The sequence below is a fragment of the Lytechinus variegatus genome, chromosome 7 (assembly GCF_018143015.1).
Source record: "Lytechinus variegatus isolate NC3 chromosome 7, Lvar_3.0, whole genome shotgun sequence".
NCBI classification, from domain to species: domain Eukaryota; kingdom Metazoa; phylum Echinodermata; class Echinoidea; order Temnopleuroida; family Toxopneustidae; genus Lytechinus; species Lytechinus variegatus.
In genome coordinates, this window is record NC_054746.1 from 2,133,483 (window position 1) to 2,155,822 (window position 22,340).

Consider the following 22,340-nt stretch of genomic DNA (forward strand, 5'->3'; position numbering starts at 1 on the left):
ATACACAATTATTTTCATTTCAATGGATTGGACTGCGTCATTGACATTTGATAACAATATGCAATTATTTATTTCAAGGCTTCAAGGGGCATTATCTGCAATTTATATTCAGCGACCAACAGTTAAGATGGGGATTAATTATAGGATATTAAATGAAACTAATCCCACGAGACTGTAGAACATATTAAATCTCATTCTCGTTCCCGGCTATACCCATTTCCGTCGCTCCCACCTAATCCGAATTGCTTAATTACTCTTTATCTTCTCTGTAATTGTCTTGAATGATATGTAGCGAGATCCACTTTTTTCGACTATATCCTTAAAATAATTTACACATATTTCAATAATACACACATATATAGTTCGCTTCACACATCATAAATGGTGCATTATCTCGACAGCACTCACCCACAATCACATACCCAACCTATAAACACACACCCACACTCACACTCGGCCATATTCCAATGAAATGTACGCGTTCGCAGCCACAGACGCTATATTATGCACATATATTAATACGACGTACATGGCCATATATTTATGAACCTGCATACCTACACAGGGAATTTCATCTATTTTTTTTCCATGTAACAAGTAAAAATATATATAACTTGAATAATAGGTGGTAAGTCCATTCACCATGCACCCTCGGATTTACACCATCATCCACATGCCCCAAGCACTCATCCCACTCTCACACATATCTTGAGCACAATCACCTTTACAGATTTTAACACTAACCCCGCACCCACCCGCAACGCACACACTCCAACACCAACATGACACCCATTATTGCGCACACCAACATGAAGCTGTACATCCACTGGAATGAAATTAAACTTGCATGACATCATATTTATTCACACACACAAGAACCCATGCTTTGTACGCATGAACCCAAATACCCACACACACACACACACACTCTCTTCAAGAATTAGATGGTACGTTTTAGCTCGACATCGCATTTCATATTTTTTTTGGTCTGTTTCAAAAAAAAATATGACAACGATTTCCAGAAACAATAGCTTGTATCAATCAGTCAACAAAGCAATTAATCAATAATTGTATTAGAATCATTACAGTCTGATTGATAGAAATTCTCATAAAAGAAAGAATGACAGTAATTTATCCAAACCATATTCACCCCTCCCCTTTATGACACCCCCAAAACCTATATTTTAAAGAAGTTAAACAAAGTGAGATTTAATAAGTACATTACAATAATTATGTACAGATTGCAGAAAGAAGAGAAAGAAGTAATCAAAGGGCCACGCAGGGAGAGAGGGAGAGAGAGAGGGGGGGGGGAGGGAAACGAGAGGGGATTGGAAAAATGTACAGAAGTTCCTTTGAGAAAATTATAATAATAATGATAATAGCTGGATTTATAAAACGCTTTTTGCCTGAGGATACAAAGCGCTACTATTATTACCCCAGCTTTAGCTCGAGATACCATCACCGGCGCTCAGTTAATTCGAGGAAATAATCCTGCCGGGTACCCATTCACCTCACCTGGGTCGAGTGCAGCACAGTGTGGATAAACTTTTTGCTGAAGGAAAACATGCTATGGCTAGGATTCGAACCCACGACCCTCTGTTTGAAAGGCGAGAGTCAGAACCAATAGACCACGACGCACCCACAGATACACGAGAACCTTTGTCATTGAGGGCGGTAATTCATTTGTAACAGACACTATCAGAATTAGCATCATATCGTTAGTAACATGACAAAATAAAATTATGAATATTAATGTTCTGAAATTTTAATTTGTAATGTCTTTGTGCTTTCTGTTGGAAATTAACAAATATGATTTTTAATTATTTTAAGCCAAACAAACGCTAAGCCAGATTCGAAGGAACATTATATAGCAAAGCAAGAGACAGTGGTAGGTGAAATGAAAAAGAGGTTTAATAACCGGTTTAAACTGTAGGATATGGGTATGATTGTTGTAAATAAATAATGTACTTAATATAAAAATATCTGAGTAACTTTAATGTGTCTGCAATGCATATGTCTGGAATAATTGAATATAGAAAAACGTTAACATTTTACAAACTGCGTATGAAATAAAATATCATGAGAACAACAACACCGTTTACAACAAAAAAAATAGATGACGAAATCGAAGAAGTTTAAGATAATGATTATACGAACGAGTAAGACACATTCAAATGTTCAGCTGCATTTAAGGATTTTCAAAGAATAATCGAAGTCAATATCCAAAGGAAAAATAAAGATGGCACTCTCTGGGAGACATGCAGATAACTATTTTCCATACGTGGGAGGATTTAATTGTTTTAAATAACTGCAGAAATATACAGGAAAGGTGGAAAAAGACGCGCAAATACAGTTGCAGATTCATGGATTTTTTTCTCGAATATCCCTCACATGGCGTAAAGCAACCGCAAAAGTTGTAAAAGCTGATGCTTCCAGGCCTTTTCCTAACATGTACCGTTGATACCGACCCGTTCAACAGACAGACGCTCTCGAGTATTTATTATTTTCCCGCCAAATGCCAGACGGATAGGCTAGCGAAGATGCCATTGATTTGAAGTGACGGTTTGAAGATTACCTTCAGACTCGGAAACGTGGTAGTTTAAATGAAGGAATTAGAAAGCTGCCTTGGAGGATCTCTTTCATACCTCTGTAATGGTTTACACGCGTAACGTTGTTTGGGTGGTTTTAAATAGAAAAAGAGAAATAGACAGAATGTCTAATGTCATTCTAAGAAATACAACAAGTGACAACTCTCTTTGTCTTTAAAAGTTGTTATTTGTTATATCTCTTTAAATGCAAAAGAAATCGAATTTTATTTTGGAAATTATCTCACATGTATCACCAGAAAACAGTTGCTGACTAGCTTTATATATTGACATGAATGTGGTCCCGTTTTTTACGTTATGTTCGATACAAAAATAAAACCAACGTCCAATGATATAAAATGGCAAAAATAAAAAGAAGATAATAACTTATAAATTATTTTATATTGTTATTTACCTGGTATTCCTCTCAAGTATATAATCCAGTGATATTTTGTGGATGTTTTATTTCTTTGGTTTTCTTCTGATATTGGCTTATTCATGGAGAACTGTGTGGGCATCATGACGATTCATGTAGCGAAATCCCGTGGCTGATGAAGAATAGTTGGTACCTTGGAAGTTCCTCTTCTCCCTTTCTCATCTCCATTCTCATCATCTCTCCCCCCCCCCCCCCCCCCTCTCTCTCTCACTCGCCCTTTCTTGTAACATTATCGATGGACCCCGCAATCATGTGAAATGATCACTGTGTCTAACGAATGTCAATAATTAACAAAAAACGTCATGCACACCATCACCTTCATCCTTCTTTTGAAATTCGATGGTCATGTCCCTCATCTTTCGTTTATTTTTCTTTTTTTTAAATTTCATTGGTTGGTTGGGGTATCGTATTCATACATTATTCAGCCATAAATAAAAGGGCATGTATATACATAAGAAGATTATACACTGAAAATTATTTCTTTTTATGTTAATCTCGATAAATTTAAATTTAAGTTTCATCTCCATCCAGTATGAGAAACAAATCTTTATCAATCCTTAATTTTTAACCTTAAATTTCATCTCTGTATTTTGTGAAATGTTTTATGTTTTAAGAGTTAGAAATCTGATTACGTGAAGGTAAACATTGCGTGATCAGGGGCGCACACTGTAAAATGAATTTACTGGACCACAATTCAATTTCCTTATAGAGGAAATAAAGACTTCTGCTAGAACGGGCATACCAAAGGAAAAGGTCACGGTGACCTGCCCAGGCAGTCGACCCTCTCGCAACTTCTTGATGGAAATCAATAGCCCCATAAAACTCTAGATTACTTTTTAAAAGTAATTAAAGATGGACATCGTCACTTTTGGAAACGGCGTAATCAGTCAACCGAATGATGTAAAAACAAAAAGAAAATACACTTCCAAAATGCAGTACAAATAGTTGACCTCATAAATCTGACATCCCTTCCCCATGTTCACTGCCCCCCCCCCCCTCTTCATCTCCCTCTCTCCCCATCTGTTTCCCCCTCTCCCCCTCCATATCTCACTCTTTCCCCATCTCTCCCCCTCTCTCTCTCTTCCTGCTTTAGGGGTGGCGTTAAGATATTTTTATGGGAGAGGACAAAACGAGATAAATGTGACGTCAATTTTTCTGAATTGAATTATAGGGTATTATACTGTTATATACATGCATTTACGCGACTCAGACCTCTAGTTGCTTTACTCTTTCCTCCTCGTTTCTTTCCTCTTTTCTACCCCTTTCTTCCTGATTTGTTAATCCCCACTACTTGAAAAATCAAAGGGGGCGTCCGCCCCTGCCCCCCCCCCCCCTGTACACTCTTAAAACAAATCAGTCAAATTGACTAGACCAGTAGTCAGCTGGGAGCAACTGATATGGCAATCACTGATATTCACATTTCTGACATATATTCTAGTCAGAAATAACTCTTTTCTAGTAAAATGTGACTAGAAAATAGTCAAATATGACTAGAATAACAGTTGCTCCCGGCTGACCCTATTAACCAGTCATTTTTGACTGATTTGTTTTTAGAGTGTAGCGCCCAACCCTTCATCTATCTCAAACTTGTGCTTCTAACACTACATTATGCACGAATAAGCATATCATTCAGATCAATAAGAAATTAATAAGAACTTAATAATATTCACAATTTTTAAAGAATACTTTGTTTCTATTAAATAAAATACAATGATTATAATGACATAGACCAACATTATTTGTGTGTACATGTATTTCATCATAGAATAAAGAACACTTATTTTGTGCTCCAAAACGTGTAAAAAAATCATTACAGGAACCCTTTTTTTCCTTTTTATCGGAGGGGGCAAAAAGAACATAGCCTATAGCATTGTATGACCAATAAACATTAAACTTCCTGAGACTACATATAAAGAACAGAAGAAAATTTTAGAAAAAAAAACACCCCAGGAAAATAGATGAAACATATACATATAACAGGCATGACAAAATGTATATTGAATGACGTAATTCGCTTACACTGTTTCTTCAAGAGTGCCCAAGGAGAAGAATATCCGATTCGACATTCAATTAGATTCGTGTCCGATATTTGTTTTCATTCTCCGTCCCCATAGACGTCATCGTTGTGCAATAATAACATTGTATTCTTTCATTCTTTTTTTTTTGCCTAAAATGGTTTTTGTTTTTTTATGCGTGATATATATAGAGACAATGGGGGAGAAATGTGAGATTGAGAGGAATCACATAGAAATCTCGACAGAAACGCCACAAAAGAATTTTGAAAGAACTTAAAAGCAATGGTGTTTTTTCTGCAAATAGTTCTTGCGTGTGAGTCGATTTTTAAGCAAAAAACAATAAATACATTATAGAAATGCGGAAAAGGCCATGTATATAAATGAATTTGAAGTAAAAAAAAAATCATAAAATCATAGGAAGACAGTTGCAAACCACTGAATTCTTGTATTGATTTTATGTCACAATATATTTTTAATGTGAACTTTAGGGGATGGGAGATGATAAAGTACATGTAGGTTTTGGTTTGATAATTGTATTGTGATTTGGGGGGTATAAATTGATACATTCAATTATACATGTGTTATATATATATATATATTTTTTTCCCCTTCCCCATTTTCTTTTTTGTTTTTCAATATCAAATTTTCTTTGTATTGCAATGTAAACTATCTTAATATTTTTTTACTTGGACCCCATGGAAGAACAGAGTAATTTATGTCAATAACTCTGAAATGGGCAATCCTTTCGATTATTTCATTTATTTTATCTTTTCATTTGCAATTCATATTTATTTCTATTACTGCCATTTATGTTTTGTATTAGTGTTATATATATTTATGTATTGTGTTCTTTTTAATAATCGGAGAATAAATAAACAAACAAACAAGTGATACGGGGTTCAACAAACTTAAAACTTTTAGCCGCTCTAAGAAAAAAAAAATGCATCAAAATGATATCGAGTTTTAAAGAAAAATAAATAACAGGATTAATTTAGGTTGTGAAAGTTCCTAAGACAAATAGACACGCATTTCAACTATAGAATATTATTTCAGTCCATATGCCTACTTAAAGAAATTATGCTACATGATAAAAATATTTTATGTATTTTCCTATAAAGAGTTTGATTGAAAGAGTGATTAAAGCTTGGAAACCAGCATGATTTGGGGTACTTAGTGAAGGTGATCTAGAAAGTAAAAGACTTGGCATTTGCCACGTTTACTCCTTTCAAACGACAAAGTTTATTCTTATTTTTGTTAAAAGGTGTATTTATACGACCGCTTCAAAGAGGTAAAAGCAATTGAGCCCTAATAGTTGTTGCTGCCCGGGGTGAACGGGTTGGCCTACATCAATTTCATTTAGTAAAAAAACGAAACCTAAGATGAAGTGATAATATTCTATGTGGTATTGGTATCTTCGAACAAAAAGATAAAGATAATAGATTTTTCACGAGTTTGACTATAACTAGGTTGTTGGTGATATAATTTACACCATATTCAGCAGGCGATTAGCCAGGGACCGGTGGGGAAAAAGTCCCCAAAAGAAAAAAAACAGGATGATAAGAGGAAAAAATGAAAAGCGAAAAGGGGAAAAGCATTGTGAGTGTTTCTCTTTTTTCCTCTCTCTCTATATAGACTCTATTTTCGTAATTCCGCATCATGTTTTTTTTCTTCAAAATTTCGATAAAGAATCACAAAGATTTCCTAATTATTCCGATCTTTTTTCCTTGTAATCATGTATAATAACTAAAAAAAAAACAATTGAATTACAGCGGGTGAAGGTGTAGAGGTGATGGATAAGTCTTCGGACTTTGAACCACAAGGTTCGGGGTTCAAATCCGACCAGCGTCCTTTCACAAGGCGTTTATCTACATTTGCCACTCTCGACCCAGGTGTAGTAAATGGGTACCCGGTAGGAAGGAATTCCGTGAATGCTCGATGCACCCGATCAAGGTAGCCGTGCTAAAGCCGGGGTAATAGTATGAGCGCTTAGAAACATTTGTATTAAGCGCTATAAATGTTGCATATTATCATTATTAAATAGATATCTGCACTAACTTTGATGAAACATTCGTCCTTTCAAACATCGGATATTTTAAGACATGCGCCGGAAGGATTATCTTCGCCTCGCATATACCCGACTTCCTCTGTTTTGCGCTAAAGATGTTTAAAGGGGAAATTCACCCAGAGAAAAGGTTTATTGTAAAAAAGAGAAAATAATTAAAAATAGTGGTGATGTTTTGAGGAAGATCCATCAAAGTTATTAAAATTATATATTTTTGTATTTAATAATAATGATAATATAGGGTATTTATATTGCGCACATATACTTTTCCTTTTTGTAACGTCATAATCATGCGAGCATGCAGCTTCGCAAGTATCAATGAAATTTCATTTTCTCACAAAAAATGAAAAATTTTTGTTGTGCCTTTAGTATGTCAACAGGGAAATTATTTCACATCTGCTCCAGAAATAAGAAAATGTTTAGTCATCATAAGCTATAAAAAAAATTAATTTATGCATTTTTTGGCATAACATATGGGGCGTTTTGAAAAATCCAATTTAGCTTCCGCGTTTCGCGCGACAAAAGGATAATGGCAATATCCTTATGTATTTTTGCACTTACCGCCCCTCAAAATTTATAAATTCTGGCTATGCGGTTGAACTTTAGAAAAGGGGACAGGTGTCAATTAAAGGATCTGCTATGAAGTGCACGTAAGTATGCCTAGCGTTTGCTTTATATGCCAAATGAAGCATGCCAACAATTTAAAGAGCGCACTCTCTATAGGGGCAATGTGCAGGGAGTGGGAGGTCCCCCCCCCTCCCCTCCCACGCGAAGCGCGAAGTTCTCGATCAAATTCAAATCAAAGAAGACATCTCTGGCATCTGTAGTACCCTTATCAATTCATCTTCATTTGGCTTGCTGTGTAAAAGAAAAATGGTTTTGGAAATAATTTATGAGCGCCCACACAATGGGAAATGATTGAGCAATTTGATTAAGCATTTCCCGCGCAAAGCGCGGAAGCTACGTTTCATTACAAATAATGAGAACCGTGAGAAATTGGAAAAGACAATTTCAATATTTTTTGCCGCGCGGAGCGCGCAACCAAAATTTTGTGTGAGGAGAGAGAATGTTTTGTTTAGGGTTTTATTCATTTGCCCCCAAAATAAGAATGATATACAATAATAATAATAATATAGGATATTTATATTGCGCACATATCCACCTTGTTAGGTGCTCAAGGCGCCCCTAAAGCTATACCCTTCTTCCCTTTCTCTCTTCGCTTTTTCTCCTCCAGTTTTTTTTTTCTTTTTGAGGAAGTTTTTTGGGGAGGCGACCGCCCCCTGCATGCCATAATGCACGTCGGATCGACAAATCTGACAGCAACAATCTTAATTCGTATCAGATAAGTAAAAGTTTTAACAAACAGTTTGAACTTCGAACGGTAAATGATAATAAAATAACTCTTTAATTAGGCTAATGGATGCATGTGTTCTCACATTGAAGGAAGAATATCTAATGCATATTATAATTGTATGCTTTTCCGGTTAGTTTATTTTAAAATATATATTATGATGCTTTTGGAAACACTGCAATATACACAGAAAGCCCGGATGCTCTCCTCAATTAATTCTGTAAGTCGGATACTGGGGCCAATGTTTTTTATGTTGGTCAACGGTTGGAGAGAGTCTCCTTCTCGGCTAATGATTAGTCACAGGTGACTCGAGGAAAACGGCCGATGAAAGCACCATGTCGATCTAGTTCATCAGTTACCCAGCTATTCGAGGAGCAGTTAAAAATTGAGCTCTTTGTTTTGTTTTGCCAATAATCATATGCCAAGCTTTATGCGGGTTATTCAAACTCACGAAAAAAAAATTACAAGAGAGAGGGAGAAAAGTGGAGGAAGTATTGTGACAGAAGAAAACAGAAAAAAAAGAAAACGTTTCATGTACAAGTTTGACTGCTCTTGATTACTTTTAATCACATTATAGCCAAATAATGTTTATAATAAAATAAAAGAGAGAAAAAGAAGAAGTGAATAGATATATTTGAATTTTACTTTTTAGTCAGTTAGTAGGGTCCATAAATACTCGATCCTCTTATAGATGTATGGCACCTATTCAAATTTGGTTTGTTTCATCTCTGCTATTTTTAAAAACTATACCCCCCCAAAAAAAAGGGAAATGTTTTCGTTTCTCTGACTCTTTCCATTCCATTCCTTGTTTTTATTTAAATAGTCATGATTGACTATTTTTGCCACACATTAAATGAAAAATAGGGTTAAAAATGTTTATTAGTATTATTATTTTTTAAAATCTATTTTGTATTCATTCCTTTTCTATTAAAAAAAACCCATTTAAATACATACGAAATAAAAAACAACAACTGAGGAATAAGATATCAGCAAACAACGAGGGATTACACCCCGAAAACGATCGAAGATCTGTGAGATAATATATAAAAAAAGAATTCTAACAAAAGGGGATAACGTTTTAACAAGTTTTTTTTCGGTACTTTGAATTTTCAATTTACCAAGCATCATTTGTGATAAATTCAGCATATTTTTGTTATATAGATGAGTTACAATTCCAATAATCTCAGTGGCCTAAGATATATTTTTGGGAGAACATATTGACCCGTAAAGTAAAGACCGTAGAGAGAGAGAGAGAGAGGGGGGGGGGGGTTATGTGATCAAGAAGTGATACGGGAAGTGATATAAAAAATGATTTGAAATGACTGAAAGAGAGACAGGCAAAGAAAGAAGAGCCCCCTCCCACACCCGTACCAGAGTTACGGGGTAACGAATGTCCCGTCGGTGGATTCAAATTCATCAACATCGAGGTTTGATCTTTCCATGCAGGGACAAACGCCTTTAACCTACCTATACATGGAAAATAAAAAGGGGTCCTTGTGGGAGGTGCCCTTAATTCCTCCTCCTAATGACCCTAAGCAAATCGATTGACACTTGTCTGTTAGGAGAAAAAGCCTTGAAACATGGAGTCCAGCAAATACAAAAAAGGGGGACGTGTCAATGGATGGTTATTGTATAATTTTCATTTTTTTTTCAATTATTATTTTTTTATTTTTTCATAACTATTAAGTTATCTTTCCTTCTCCCCCTCTTTTGCAAAGAAAGAAAGAAGGAAGGAAGGAAGGACGGACGGACGGACGGACGGAAGGAAGGAAGGAAGGAAAGAAAGAAAGAAAGAAAGAAAGAAAGAAAGAAAAAAAGAAAGAAAGAAAGAAAGAAAGAAAAAGAAAGAAAGAATTAGAAAGAAAGAAAAAAAAGAAAGAAAGAAAGAAAAAGAAAGAAAGAAAGAAAAAAAAGAAAGAAAGAAAGAAAAGAGAAAGAAAGAAACTCCAGATACAAGGAGATGTCTTTTATCAAAGCTTTGGTCGTTTGTTTGCTTTTTTTATCACCACTATACTAGTCTTATTTTCAGGCGCACAACTAGCAAGATTTTTCGGAAGTGCCGCGACACGACGGAACTCTCATCTAAGAGAGCTAGAAAATGCCTTACAAAGCTGAAATACAACCCCTTTGGAATCTTCAAGTGAAGGAAAGCTTCAACACACTCCTGGTAGGGCGTACATTTAGGTAAATAGAAATATGATTTATTTTTCAAGTTTTAAATGTGAACATAACGAAGTCCGGATTTTGTAACGTGTGCCCCACATACTGCGGTAGGTGTAAGCTGTAATCCGGACCGATTACAGAATAGATGAAAAGACTATGGACTGCAACTGTACGATGCGATGGCGAAGCGACGGGGATGCAAGTTTGCTGCATAGTGCAAGGCCACAACTATGGTCTATGTGGCTGCCAGCCCCGGGATTAAAACTCAGAAATGTATAGGAAAATGAGCTTTGAGAGGAGGGAAATGATGATGATGATGATGTCAGATAACCAACCTTGCTCAGACATGATGATAGAATGAATGGATGATCATGATGATGGTGATTGAATGATGATGATGATTGATATTAAAATTGATTCGAATTATTTGATGATGATGAATGATGGTAGGGGATTAGTGATGATATCTTTATCATAATATGATGATGATCAATGATAACTTCATATTTGTCATATTGGCATTGTTGATTATGGGGAACTTGGTTATGTCAATAGAAGTTAATGATCATTAATGTTGGAGAGAGCAGCGTATAAACATGTGAAACTTTTTGTGGTGGTTGAAATCATTAATAAAAATTATTTCAGCTATGGTAACAATCATATTAATTCTAACAGAATCAAAGAAAATAACCATTAAGTGTTTGCATTACATTATAGTATTAGAAATGATCGCCTAAATGATTCTATCATTACTGCCATTTTCATAATTCCTCATTATGCAATAATGATGAAATAAAATAGATATTTTTAGTATTGATAAATTGATTCCCAAGAGCAGATGGTTATATCTATTATACTCTGGTTTATTACTCGGTCATGAGCAAAATAAGAAAGGGATGCTATCAGTAATACAGGCCATAATTTAACTTTTAAGATGTACTTGTATATTGTTCATGAACATGCTTATTTAGGTAGGCAGTATTCAGTATATTTTCAGCCTTAATCAGTTTTTTTATAGGTTTTTTCACAATAGTTGGTTTGATCACACTATGCAGCAACTTGCCACAATTACAATGAAAGAAAAATCACCTTGATCTTCAAAACTGTTCTCAGAGTTATTGCTAATTCTGGATTGTACTATTTGGAAATTGAGAATTTTAGGCATACCGGCTAAATTAAGTACATGCCTTGGTAATTTTAATGTTTTTGGTCACTTTAGGATACGGAAATGTCAACTTGAAATTAGCGTTAATTTCTGAATGACATCCTTCAATAATTTCATACCACAATACAAGTATGTAAGGCTTATCTTTATTTTTCTTCCCCATCATAAAGGCACAGCAACACTAGTCTACTACTTGGATCTGAAGATGGTGTCGTCAGAATGTACCACATGAATTCCTTACATTCTGCAGAAATCACTATCTCAAAGGTATGTTATTTTGCTATGTAACCACATGATGAATAAAAAGCTGATCATGTGATATATTGTATATAATTATATATTATATACAGTATAATTTTTAAATACAGGCCCGTATTTTGAACTAGATTTTAATATAAATTGTAATCTGAAGTTATAGTTTAACTATGGATAGCAAACTGTGACATAAATCTATAACAGTATGGTTTGTAGATTCAACTTTTCAGCTCATTTGACACTCCTATCATTCATAAATGTCAGGAAATAATCATTAAAAATGTTTGTCTTCACCATTAAAACATTGGGAAACACCAAAATAAACATTAGAAAAAGAGATTTAAATGAATATTCTTGGCTACCAATGTTCTAAGTTAAACCAGACTTCTGAATGCACTCCCAGAACTCTGCTACTAGAATATCATTTGTGGGCATAACTCTCTGACCCTAGTCTTCACAAGTTGTGATGATATTTGCAAGTATAAAAAAAACCATGTAGATGTATGGCCTGACATATTATTATTCCACATGTTCTTGCTCAGCTATATCACAAGGGAATACCAGTACACATTTTGCTTCCAAGGCACAAGTGAATAAAAATGTTAACTGAATCAATTGTGTTTCTTATCCTTACCAATTATTTTTAAAGCCCAATTTGATCCTTGAGACGAAAGGGGGACCTATACAAGCAATGCACATCCACAACATTGCCAATTTTGGATCGTTGGAGCTGATCACGGCAGACTCGCGAGGAATGATCACCATTTTCAGCAAGCAGCAGATCCTTGACAGGAGGAGTGTATCCAACCATGGTCTGAATAGCCTACAGGTCGACAAAGATGCCGGTGAGTGCAGTATTCAAGTTCTTGTTATGTTTATTATCCATTAGTAATAGTGGGGCATTGCAAGAAACCTATGCTGAAGTGCAATACAAGAGTCAGTCCCATCAAGCATGTGGGGTGTTGCATGAAAATTCAGTTGCAATCGAACACAAATCAACTACAAATGTGCATTAATTCTAAGGAATTGCCCTTCATTGTTTACTTACGATTTTGTTGGAATTGAACAAAAGTTTCTTGCAAAGAAGTCCCATTATACTAAAGGACCATCTCTCTATGAAGACTTCATATTGATGCTGTTCTTACAAACTTTAAGCCAATACAGATAAAGACAACTTTCTTTATTAACTCCTATAAAAGGAGTATTTATAATCAAGTTTCCTTGCAGTTTGATTTGAATATAGTATCAGAGATTTTATTTGAAACAAGTTTATGAATGATTTTAGCACTGTCTCTACAAATTTTCAATCCTTGTAAATCAAGTGATCCCATTTCTCTCTCTTTGAGAATTCATTTAAGTGATTTCCAAAGTTATGATTGATTTTTATCAAAACTCTTTCTAACTTGTGTCTTAAAGATAATATCCAAGTAGCTGTTCCATAGAACTGTTACAGTACTAGTATTAGTGAGTGATATGAACATACATATTCTAATATCTAAACTATACTGGTGTTACAATGATGGCACTAAATTTCCATATAACCCTGATCAAATTTGGACAAGTGTTAGGTTAACTTTGCATTGGTATGATCAAGAACTTTAATCTATAAATAGATATGGCAATTGTTTTCAGTTTGTGTACCTAGAGTTACAAATGTTTTCTGACTTTCCTCCCATATTTTTGAAGCTGGTAATATAGAGATTGTTGCAGGAGATGTAGAGGGACAAGTGCATTCAGTTCTGCCATTCTCAAATCTTTGGAAACTTAGACTTCCACAAACCAACAACAGATCTCCAAAAGATAAGGTAAGGTTGATTATGATAAGTATTTATTTATTCATGTATTCATTTGTTGGTTTATTTATTATTTATTTATCTATTTGTTTTTATTATTTTATTAATATCTTATTTTTTATTTTATTGGTGGGGGGTGGCTTTGATTGTAATGAAATGCCATTGTTTGGTTAGGTGTGCAGGCTTATTGATGTAAATGTAGTAGTATACGAGAAAAACTCCATGTTCACGTATTTAGGCTAATTGTTGTTTAAAAGTTGTCTTATGAACAGACATTCCAATTGATAAGGTTGAAAGTTAAAACTCTGTACTTAATTTGAATGATCATATTGAAAATTTAGATAGGTTAGATATTTCAACTGCATATGGTGCATGGCAATATCAAAAGAGTCTATGGGACCACATACATATTTATCACAAAAAGTAACATGGCCATCTGAGGCATTTTGAAAGATATTTCACTATAATTGGAATTTTACTGGGTTGAAACTTGTAAGCCATAAATTGTATTTACTATATTTTTTCATCCAAAAAGGTAAGGAATACATTTTTCAAGCTCGCAACTTATTTTTTACCCCAAATTCTTCTGTGATCTATTGTTATGTTCCTTTCTTTGACTCGAACTTCTGTTTTAATCATTTATTTTATCCTCAACTCAGCAACAGTCGTCTGAAGGGGTAGGTCAGCTTCTAGCAGCAAGGCTATACAGTAGTACTTCTGGCATTGCTACAAACTACATTCTTGCTTCGGATAGGGCAAAGAATCTTCACTTTATTCAACAGGGTGCTCTTGTATTTAGTGTACCAATGGGTACTTGTGTTAAAGCTGTAAGTTTTTGGTTCTTATGTCAATGAAATTGCGCATCTTTAATTTTCAAGCACCCTCCAGTGGACATAAAACCATATTCTCTCACTGTTTACTAAAATTTGAAAATGTTGTGAATGTATAATTCAGAAAGCAATTTAACATAAGAAATATTTATTTCATTTTAGATGTATGCATCAGCATTTCCTGATTTTGTTATTTTCATTCAATTTTGATGAATTTTTATTCACTGTTTTGTTTTGCTAATGTTACTATGAGTATTAACTCAGTTTTGCTTATCTTTTTGATTATATGAAAATGTGATCATAGTCATATACACTGTTTATTTGATTTTGTTACGATACTGCAACAAATAACAATGAAAATTTAGTTTTAAATTTGATTTCCTTTTTTTATTACAGGAAATAACCATACACTAAACAAATGAAAATAATAATGATCTTACATCTCTTGAAGTGTCAGATGTGCAATTCAAAGTTATGATAGTCCTGTATTTAATCCAGATAAAATCCAAGTTGGTTTGCAAAGATTCCTTAAATTAAAGTTCACAATGATGACAATGATGAAATTGATGTTGAAGCATGATGAATAACAAGAGTCACTTTAACAAATTGAAATGTCCATGAAGATGATGTTGATGATGATTAACAGTCAATTTCAGCAATTCATGGGTTGAAAAGCGTTCATTAAAACAGCTTGCTGATTTCGATGAGAACTGAGAATTCCTCTCTCAAAGTAACTGCTAACAGTTTATTGATGGTGTGCAAATAATTCCACAGAAGGTAAATGTTGTATTTCAGTTGGAAATAAACTATGCTCTGACATAAAGTCTGGTATGAAACAGAGTTCTGATCTGATATGATGATGTCCTTGAAGAAACTGCCAGCTTATATACAAATTATTCTCTATTCTGGAAGCTTCTAATATTGTCTACAAAAGAACATTCTGCCAATTTCTAGAGCAGTCTAATTTTAGAAGACTCTTGAATGACCTCAGTGAAATTAACAATGTATAAAACAAGCTAATCCTATTGTCCTTTTCACTGCCACCAGGAGTCTATTTTCTATTTTAGTACATGCCAGAAATAACAAAGATTACTCTATCTCATTCAATAGCATCTCTAACAAAGCTTTACTGAGATATTCTGGAATATTCTTAATCATTATATGCTATGAATATCCTTGAAAGGGAAATAACTAAATAAATTAACGTAATTGCTCTTACAATTCAACTAACAATTTCTTTCTTTTTTCCCTAGATGTGCAGTGGTTATTTCATGTCCCTCCCAGATGAGACTGACATCCCCGAGATGAAGAATGGAATAGACCATCAAGTCGCTCTGGGTGGAGAGGATGGAACAATATCTATCATGTCAAATTTCAAGGTATGGCCACCAATCTACACTTGCCATTCTCCACCTAAGCGTAGAGCCTGTAATGATAGGGATCAATTGTTCGAATGGTGTGAACACTGAAATTCACCCTAGCAAAACCAGCATATTTATCTTTTGTTAGGTTTGTTTCTTATTAAAGTGGATAGCGCTATCCAGTGAATTCAAATACATGATGAATATGGATACTGTCTTATTATTGATATCAAGATATTACATAAACATCTCAAAAATGAGGGTTGATATCTTACTCAGATTTTTTCTTTTAGTGCATATGATTTTCAATGTAATTTGTTTTTTATGATCCTAAGTGTATATGTAGAGATGTAATGAATTAATGTTATGCTATGTCAGAACTGGCTGAAATGTCCAGGGCCCTTTTGCATGAAATGCTATCTTTCATGGAATCCTTGATTTTCATTGGCTGATGAGCACTGTTACCATGGTAGTTACATTGGATAGCAAAGTTACTATAATGGTAACTTTTGTGCAACTAGACCCAGGTTTGATAGCCCTGTATCAATCCAGAATTGTTGTACTGCTTTTCAAAGTCACCTTAATTTGATCATAATCTGTTTTATTTGTCAGTTATCCGAGCTGCAGTATGCTAATGTGCATTTACCAATCACCCAGATGCTACGTCTTCCCTCAGTTCAGAATGATGGAAAGGACTCCCTCTTGTGTTCAGGGCATTTTAACTCTGTTTTCCTCTATCATTCAGCAGTTGTAAGTATGAAATAAACTGATTTATCTACAAAATGCCTCTGCTTCTAATAATAATTATAATAGCTGGATTACAAAGCGCCTTTGCCTGAGGATACAAAGCGCTGCAATTATTACCCAGGCTTTAGCTCGAGCTACCATCACCGACGCTCAGTGCATTCAAGGAAATAATCCTGCCGGGTACCCATGATTCACCTCACCTGGGTCGATTGCAGCATAGTGTGGATAAATTTCTTGCTGAAGGAAAACAAGCCATGGCTAGGATTCGAACCCACGACCCTCTGTTTGAAAGGCGAGAGTCAGACCACTAGACCACGACATGCCCACTTTTTTAATCACTTTGTAGAATACCCATCTATGGAATTACCAATGCCAGGTTGTCAATATCGATTTTTATATCTGTGGGATTGGTATTGAGGCATTGTGGCTCTTTCATTCAGTGTTCTTATATATGCATGCAGGTTAAGACCATACAGAGGCTGATCTGTATAGAGTAAACTTAACCCAGGATTTAAATCAATCCTAAAGATAGGTTGCCTTACCTGAAAGATTTAAAAATTGTAAGCCTGTTTAATAATCCATTGACTTGTTTATGCCAATACCGCTGATCTGGACCAGTACTGGGCTAAGTTGTAAAATTTTGAGTTTATGAATGGAGCAGGCTAAAATAGCCTGTGCCAGACCTGGTCTATTTTGATGCTGCTTTTATCAGCGCCAGACCAGCACCAGATCTGCATGCCCAAGTTTTTTGATGGGTGATTGTAAAAGTAGCACGGCTCTGCTATACTAGTAGTTACTGAGCACAATTTTTATTGTGTGGTGCGGACTATATTAAGCGCAGGCTTGGTGCGGACCAAAAAATCACGAGTTAATGAAAACAGTATAAATAAGCTAATTTGACATTTTAAAAATCAGTAGATTAAAAAAGTGTTCATTTAGGTTTGATTCTTCCTAAACCTCACTCGACAGAGTGGCACTTTATGTATTGTATTATTGACACATTCTACTTCTTTTATTTCAGTGCCTTGCCAAATACCAGACATCTGACTGGGTGATAGCCATGTCTCTCTCAGAGGTTGATAAGGAAGGAAAACAAGAAGTCGTGATAGGTTGCAGAGACAGACAGATTACAGCTATTAAGGTCACATGATGCAAAAGCAGCATTGTGATTGGCCAGGGTGATTGCAGTCGAGTCCCAGGGCCCAGAGATGTTGAATGTTGAGACATTTTTTGGTAATCGGTTGCAGAGACAAAAAGATTGCAGCTATCAAGGTCACATGATGCAGGAGCAACATTGCGATTGGCTAGGATAATTGTAATCAAGCCATTTGGCCAAGAGATGTTGGATATTAAGACAGAGGCCTTGGGACTGAGGTCTATTTGCTACACCACCATTGACTGTAAAGGTGTGAAGTGCCAAAGCAAAACCATTAGGTCTGGATGTTGAGACTACACGACTGAGAATCAAAGATGGTTGTGGAATGTTCTGATTTTGACTGAGCTAAAATCTGGTGATTAATGAGAAAGTACCACCCAGTACTCATGTACAGGATTGTTAGAGCAGCGAGGTCTGAAATGTTGAAACCAAGTGAATGATTGCAGCAGGCATATTATTGTGATAGAAAGTCTTTAAAGGGATGGTCCGGGCTGAAAAATATTTATATCTTAATACATAGAGTAGAATTCACTGAACAAAATGCTGAAAATTTCATCATAATCGGTAACAAATAATAAAGTTATTGAAGTTTAGCAATATTTTGTGAAAACAGTCATGAATATTCATTAGGTGGGCTGATGAAGTCACATCTCCACTTTCCGTTTCTTATGTTTTTACATAAAATCATAATTTTTCATATTTCATACTTGTGTGAATAATATGTCTCCCTTATAATTAAATAAGTTGCAGTAATAAATATCTAATGCACTAAATCAGTTGTCAATCCAATTTTTCTAGTTCTTGGAGGAAAAAAATTTGAATAAATTCAATTTCACATAATAAAATATAAAGAACAAGTGGGGATGTGACATCATCAGCCCACCTAATGAATTTTCATGATGACTGTTTTCACAAAATATTGCTTAAGTTTAAAATTCAATAACTTTGTTATTTGTTATCCGATTTTGATGAAATTTTCGGCATTTTGCTCCGTGAATTATACTCTCTTTATTAAGCTATAAGTTCTTTCAGCTCGGACCATCCCTTTAAAATCATGGTTACTCAAACATAGATGTAGATCTATCAAGTTCTGACATGGTAAAATGTAAACCAATCACCATAAACGACTCTAGACCGAAACACATGTACACTGAAAAATCACCTGGGCACATTAATGCCGGTAAAGACCCATCTATCTGACATCATACCATTTATTCTTATTTGCTAATTACTTGGTAATTGGAACTTCTGAAGATTTCCGTTTCTCATTGTACACCATGCAACTTTCATTAGCATATGTTGGTCCTGAAAAGGACCACCCAAACTCTCGTGTTTCGACAAGTGTGCTCTTGTCGTCTTCAGGAGAATGAGCAAAAAGTTGTAAAAGCACGCTATATATGTACTGTGTAAGGGTGCCGTATGCTTGTTGCATTGACAGGTACATGGCTCTGATCGAGCTGTACATTAATCTTGATGAAAATAATTTGTATTTACCCAATACAATATGAAAATGCATGCTATATTAGTACTCTGTAAGGGTGCCGTATGCTTGTTGCATTGACAGGTACATGGCTCTGATCCAGCTGTACATTAATCTTGATGAAAATCATTTGTCCATTTACCCAAAGGGGTACAGAAAAACCATCTTTTTTTTATAATGATATATTTTTGTACTTGAAATTGTTAGGGTGGCATGTGGGAGTTGATATAGTTTATCACTCCGGAATGTCGATGGGGAGGGGTTATTCTGACTTTGCAGTTGCTAATAAAAATGTGGTGTAATCAGATTCTGCCTAGAATGGACGGAGGATCCTACATGTATTTCATTAAACTTCTTTTCAATTTCCAAGGTGAAATGTCATGCTATCATTCCAGAATTCTATCAAGACTTAGTTAATATGTCCGTTTTCAAGTGTTTGTTGTGATTAAAACAGTTTATCAATTCATATTTTTATCATAATACAGACCAACAGTGTAGCTTTACGGCGCACTGTGAAAGATCTGTGAGTCTGTGTATACAGTTAAATTGGCAACGTGACTTTTTTTTGCTTGTATGTTTAGTTTCAGTCCGACACGTCAGTCTACAATTTTCTCAACTGTTTCGGTAAAAGTTTAGGATATCATTATTGAATATTTATATATTTTGATGATTTACAACTATAGAGTGGTGATTGACATCCAAAGAGATTTCCAGGGATATGTTATACTGAGTAGAAATAATACTGCCCAAGTAGTAGCATTTTTTGGACAAGATTAAATCCAAGACAAATAGATTTCTGTGGTCCCTGTTAAAGCTTTGACCGAGGCAAAGTATATATGTGGTTCAGTAGGATTTAATAAATAAATCTCTATTTTTATTTCATGATTACAATGGGTGATTTCAAGTATGGTTTTGAAATCTTGTGTTGGTGTTGGGACAACACCAACACCAGCTACAACACCGTACTTGAAATCACGCTGGTGTTGGGATTGACCTCGGAAAAGATGACGTATTTCCGGCAATTTGTGTTGAGCTCTGGTGTTGAATGTCGTCTGCTGAACCCAGCATTACAGCTGGTGTTGACGATCTACATGCAATTTCCCTATTCACCAACACCAACCCCCAGGGATTGGGAAAATCGTGATTTCAAGTTCGGTGTTGGTGTTGATGAACTGTAGTTCACGAACAGAAAGCGAACACGATGAAACACCCCCGTAAAATTATCTATTACAGTTAAGACAAGCGCAAATCATTAGAGTTTTACACATTTTAATGAAAAATATTTATGCTTTCTGATTATTGCAGTGATTTTAACCTGTGCATTCTGTACGATAAGATTTTACTGCAATTTCTTCCCGATTTCACTTTCGTCGTCGAGAATAGCTCGCGTAAAGTTGAGATGATCAGCAGCGCAGCGCAGAGGCGTGACGTCATAGGATATCGATAACGCGATCGGTATCGCTCCTCTGAACTCAGCTCGGTGTTGGGGCTCGGTTCAGCAGCCTTTTCACGCTCCCAACACCAACACCGAACATGGTACTTGAAATCACCCAATGTATTTTCAAAGAAAAATGAAAATAAAAAAAGTCAGTGTCCCTAATATGAACCTTCAGCAGTGCACATGACAAATTGGAGAGAGGGGTGAGAAAGTGGGGTGTCAGTGAGTGGAAAGAAAGAAAGAAGGAAGGAAGGAAGGAAGGAAAGACAAAAGAAAGAAAAAAGAGAGCTTAAGAAGGATGAAGGAATGAAAAAAAGTAGAGAGAGATAAGAGTGGAGAGATAATGGTCTTGATACGATAATTCCTCTAGCAGCTCCAAAAAGCTAAACTGGAATGAACTTTGCAATATGTCATGAAATATTGGTGTCATAGTGAAGATCTCAATTTTACAATAAAAGGAGAGTGTGGTGTGCAAGTAAAAACCTGGATACATCTTAAAGAACAAGAGATCTGGTTGGAGGCTGCAGATTTCTAATAATGGGAAGCACAGCCTCATAAATTGTTCAGGAGAGAGAGAGGGGGGGGGGGGGAATGGGGAGAGAAAGAAGGGGAGAATGGTAGAGGGATAAATGGGAAGCCGAGAAAGGGAATGGAAAATGAGTTACGCAATTACTGACTTGCAAAATAAGACCTATATATAAAGAATGAATAAAGAGACTCGAGAAAGACGATATGCCACACACTAGTGTACCTACGGGAGGGGGCAATCTGCCCCCCCCCCCTGACGAGTCACAACCCATGCAAAGGACTTATCCATGCCCCACCCCCTGACGAGCTTGAAGCTTGAAGACCTTTTTTTACGCTTGTCAATTTTTTTCTGGTACGAGATCCTATATTTGTGGTTGAAGACCATTTTTTTTATTTGCTTGTCAAAAGTGGGCGAACGATTTCGCCCCCCCCCCCCCTGTGGAAAATCCTCGGTAGGGCCCCCGCGGGTAGGGCCTATATGCCACTGATGCCACATATTTGCACATAATGGCCGCTTACAAGCAACAAAAAGAAGGGGGAGAGCATATGGGGGTAACAGTGCTAAATCAAAAGATTCCAAACATAAATATCGACCACGAATCCTTGTTGACTTGCTTGTTTTCATTAGCGGAACTTTCTACCACACTTTCTAAACAAAAGTAAGGCCCGGGAGTAAGGCGGGGAATACCCAAAACATTCCCTGCTGGCCTGGAGCGAAATAATAACCATCATTACACTCTGTCCCGCATAAAATCGGCATCCGTTATGAGAGGCCGAAACCCAGGCCTGTATACCGAGTTTCCCCCATTTCCATAATTTCTTATCTTTTCTCATTCACTTGAGACTCAATCCATATTAACACAATAAAGCGACTCCACCCGAATATTTGTCTTTAGATCACGTTGAACGTTGAATAATTTCATACAGTGGCAAAATCCCGGGCAAAACCCCCTTGTATAGATTAAGAATGGGGAT

General features: G+C 35.7%; 1 protein-coding gene across 1 annotated transcript; it reads left to right on the top strand.

Moving 5' to 3' along the window:
* The first annotated feature begins 10,476 nt into the window (after positions 1-10,476).
* On the top strand, positions 10,477-18,335 carry LOC121418199. The gene is made up of 8 exons (XM_041611926.1): positions 10,477-10,633; positions 11,948-12,044; positions 12,682-12,877; positions 13,719-13,837; positions 14,485-14,652; positions 15,909-16,034; positions 16,629-16,766; positions 17,785-18,335. Exons 1-8 carry the CDS (start codon positions 10,548-10,550, stop codon positions 17,911-17,913), a joined length of 1,059 nt encoding a protein of 352 aa, XP_041467860.1. The 5' UTR covers positions 10,477-10,547; the 3' UTR covers positions 17,914-18,335.
* Positions 18,336-22,340: the final 4,005 nt, after the last annotated feature.

Excerpts from the sequence above, each read along its gene's own strand:
- LOC121418199 (XM_041611926.1), top strand. The coding sequence starts at position 10,548 with ATGCCTTACAAAGCTGAAATACAACCCCTTTGGAATCTTCAAGTGAAG. Across the intron at positions 12,045-12,681 it reads CAGAAATCACTATCTCAAAG|CCCAATTTGATCCTTGAGAC; the intron begins GTATGTTATTTT and ends TTATTTTTAAAG. Across the intron at positions 16,035-16,628 it reads CTATCATGTCAAATTTCAAG|TTATCCGAGCTGCAGTATGC; the intron begins GTATGGCCACCA and ends TTTATTTGTCAG.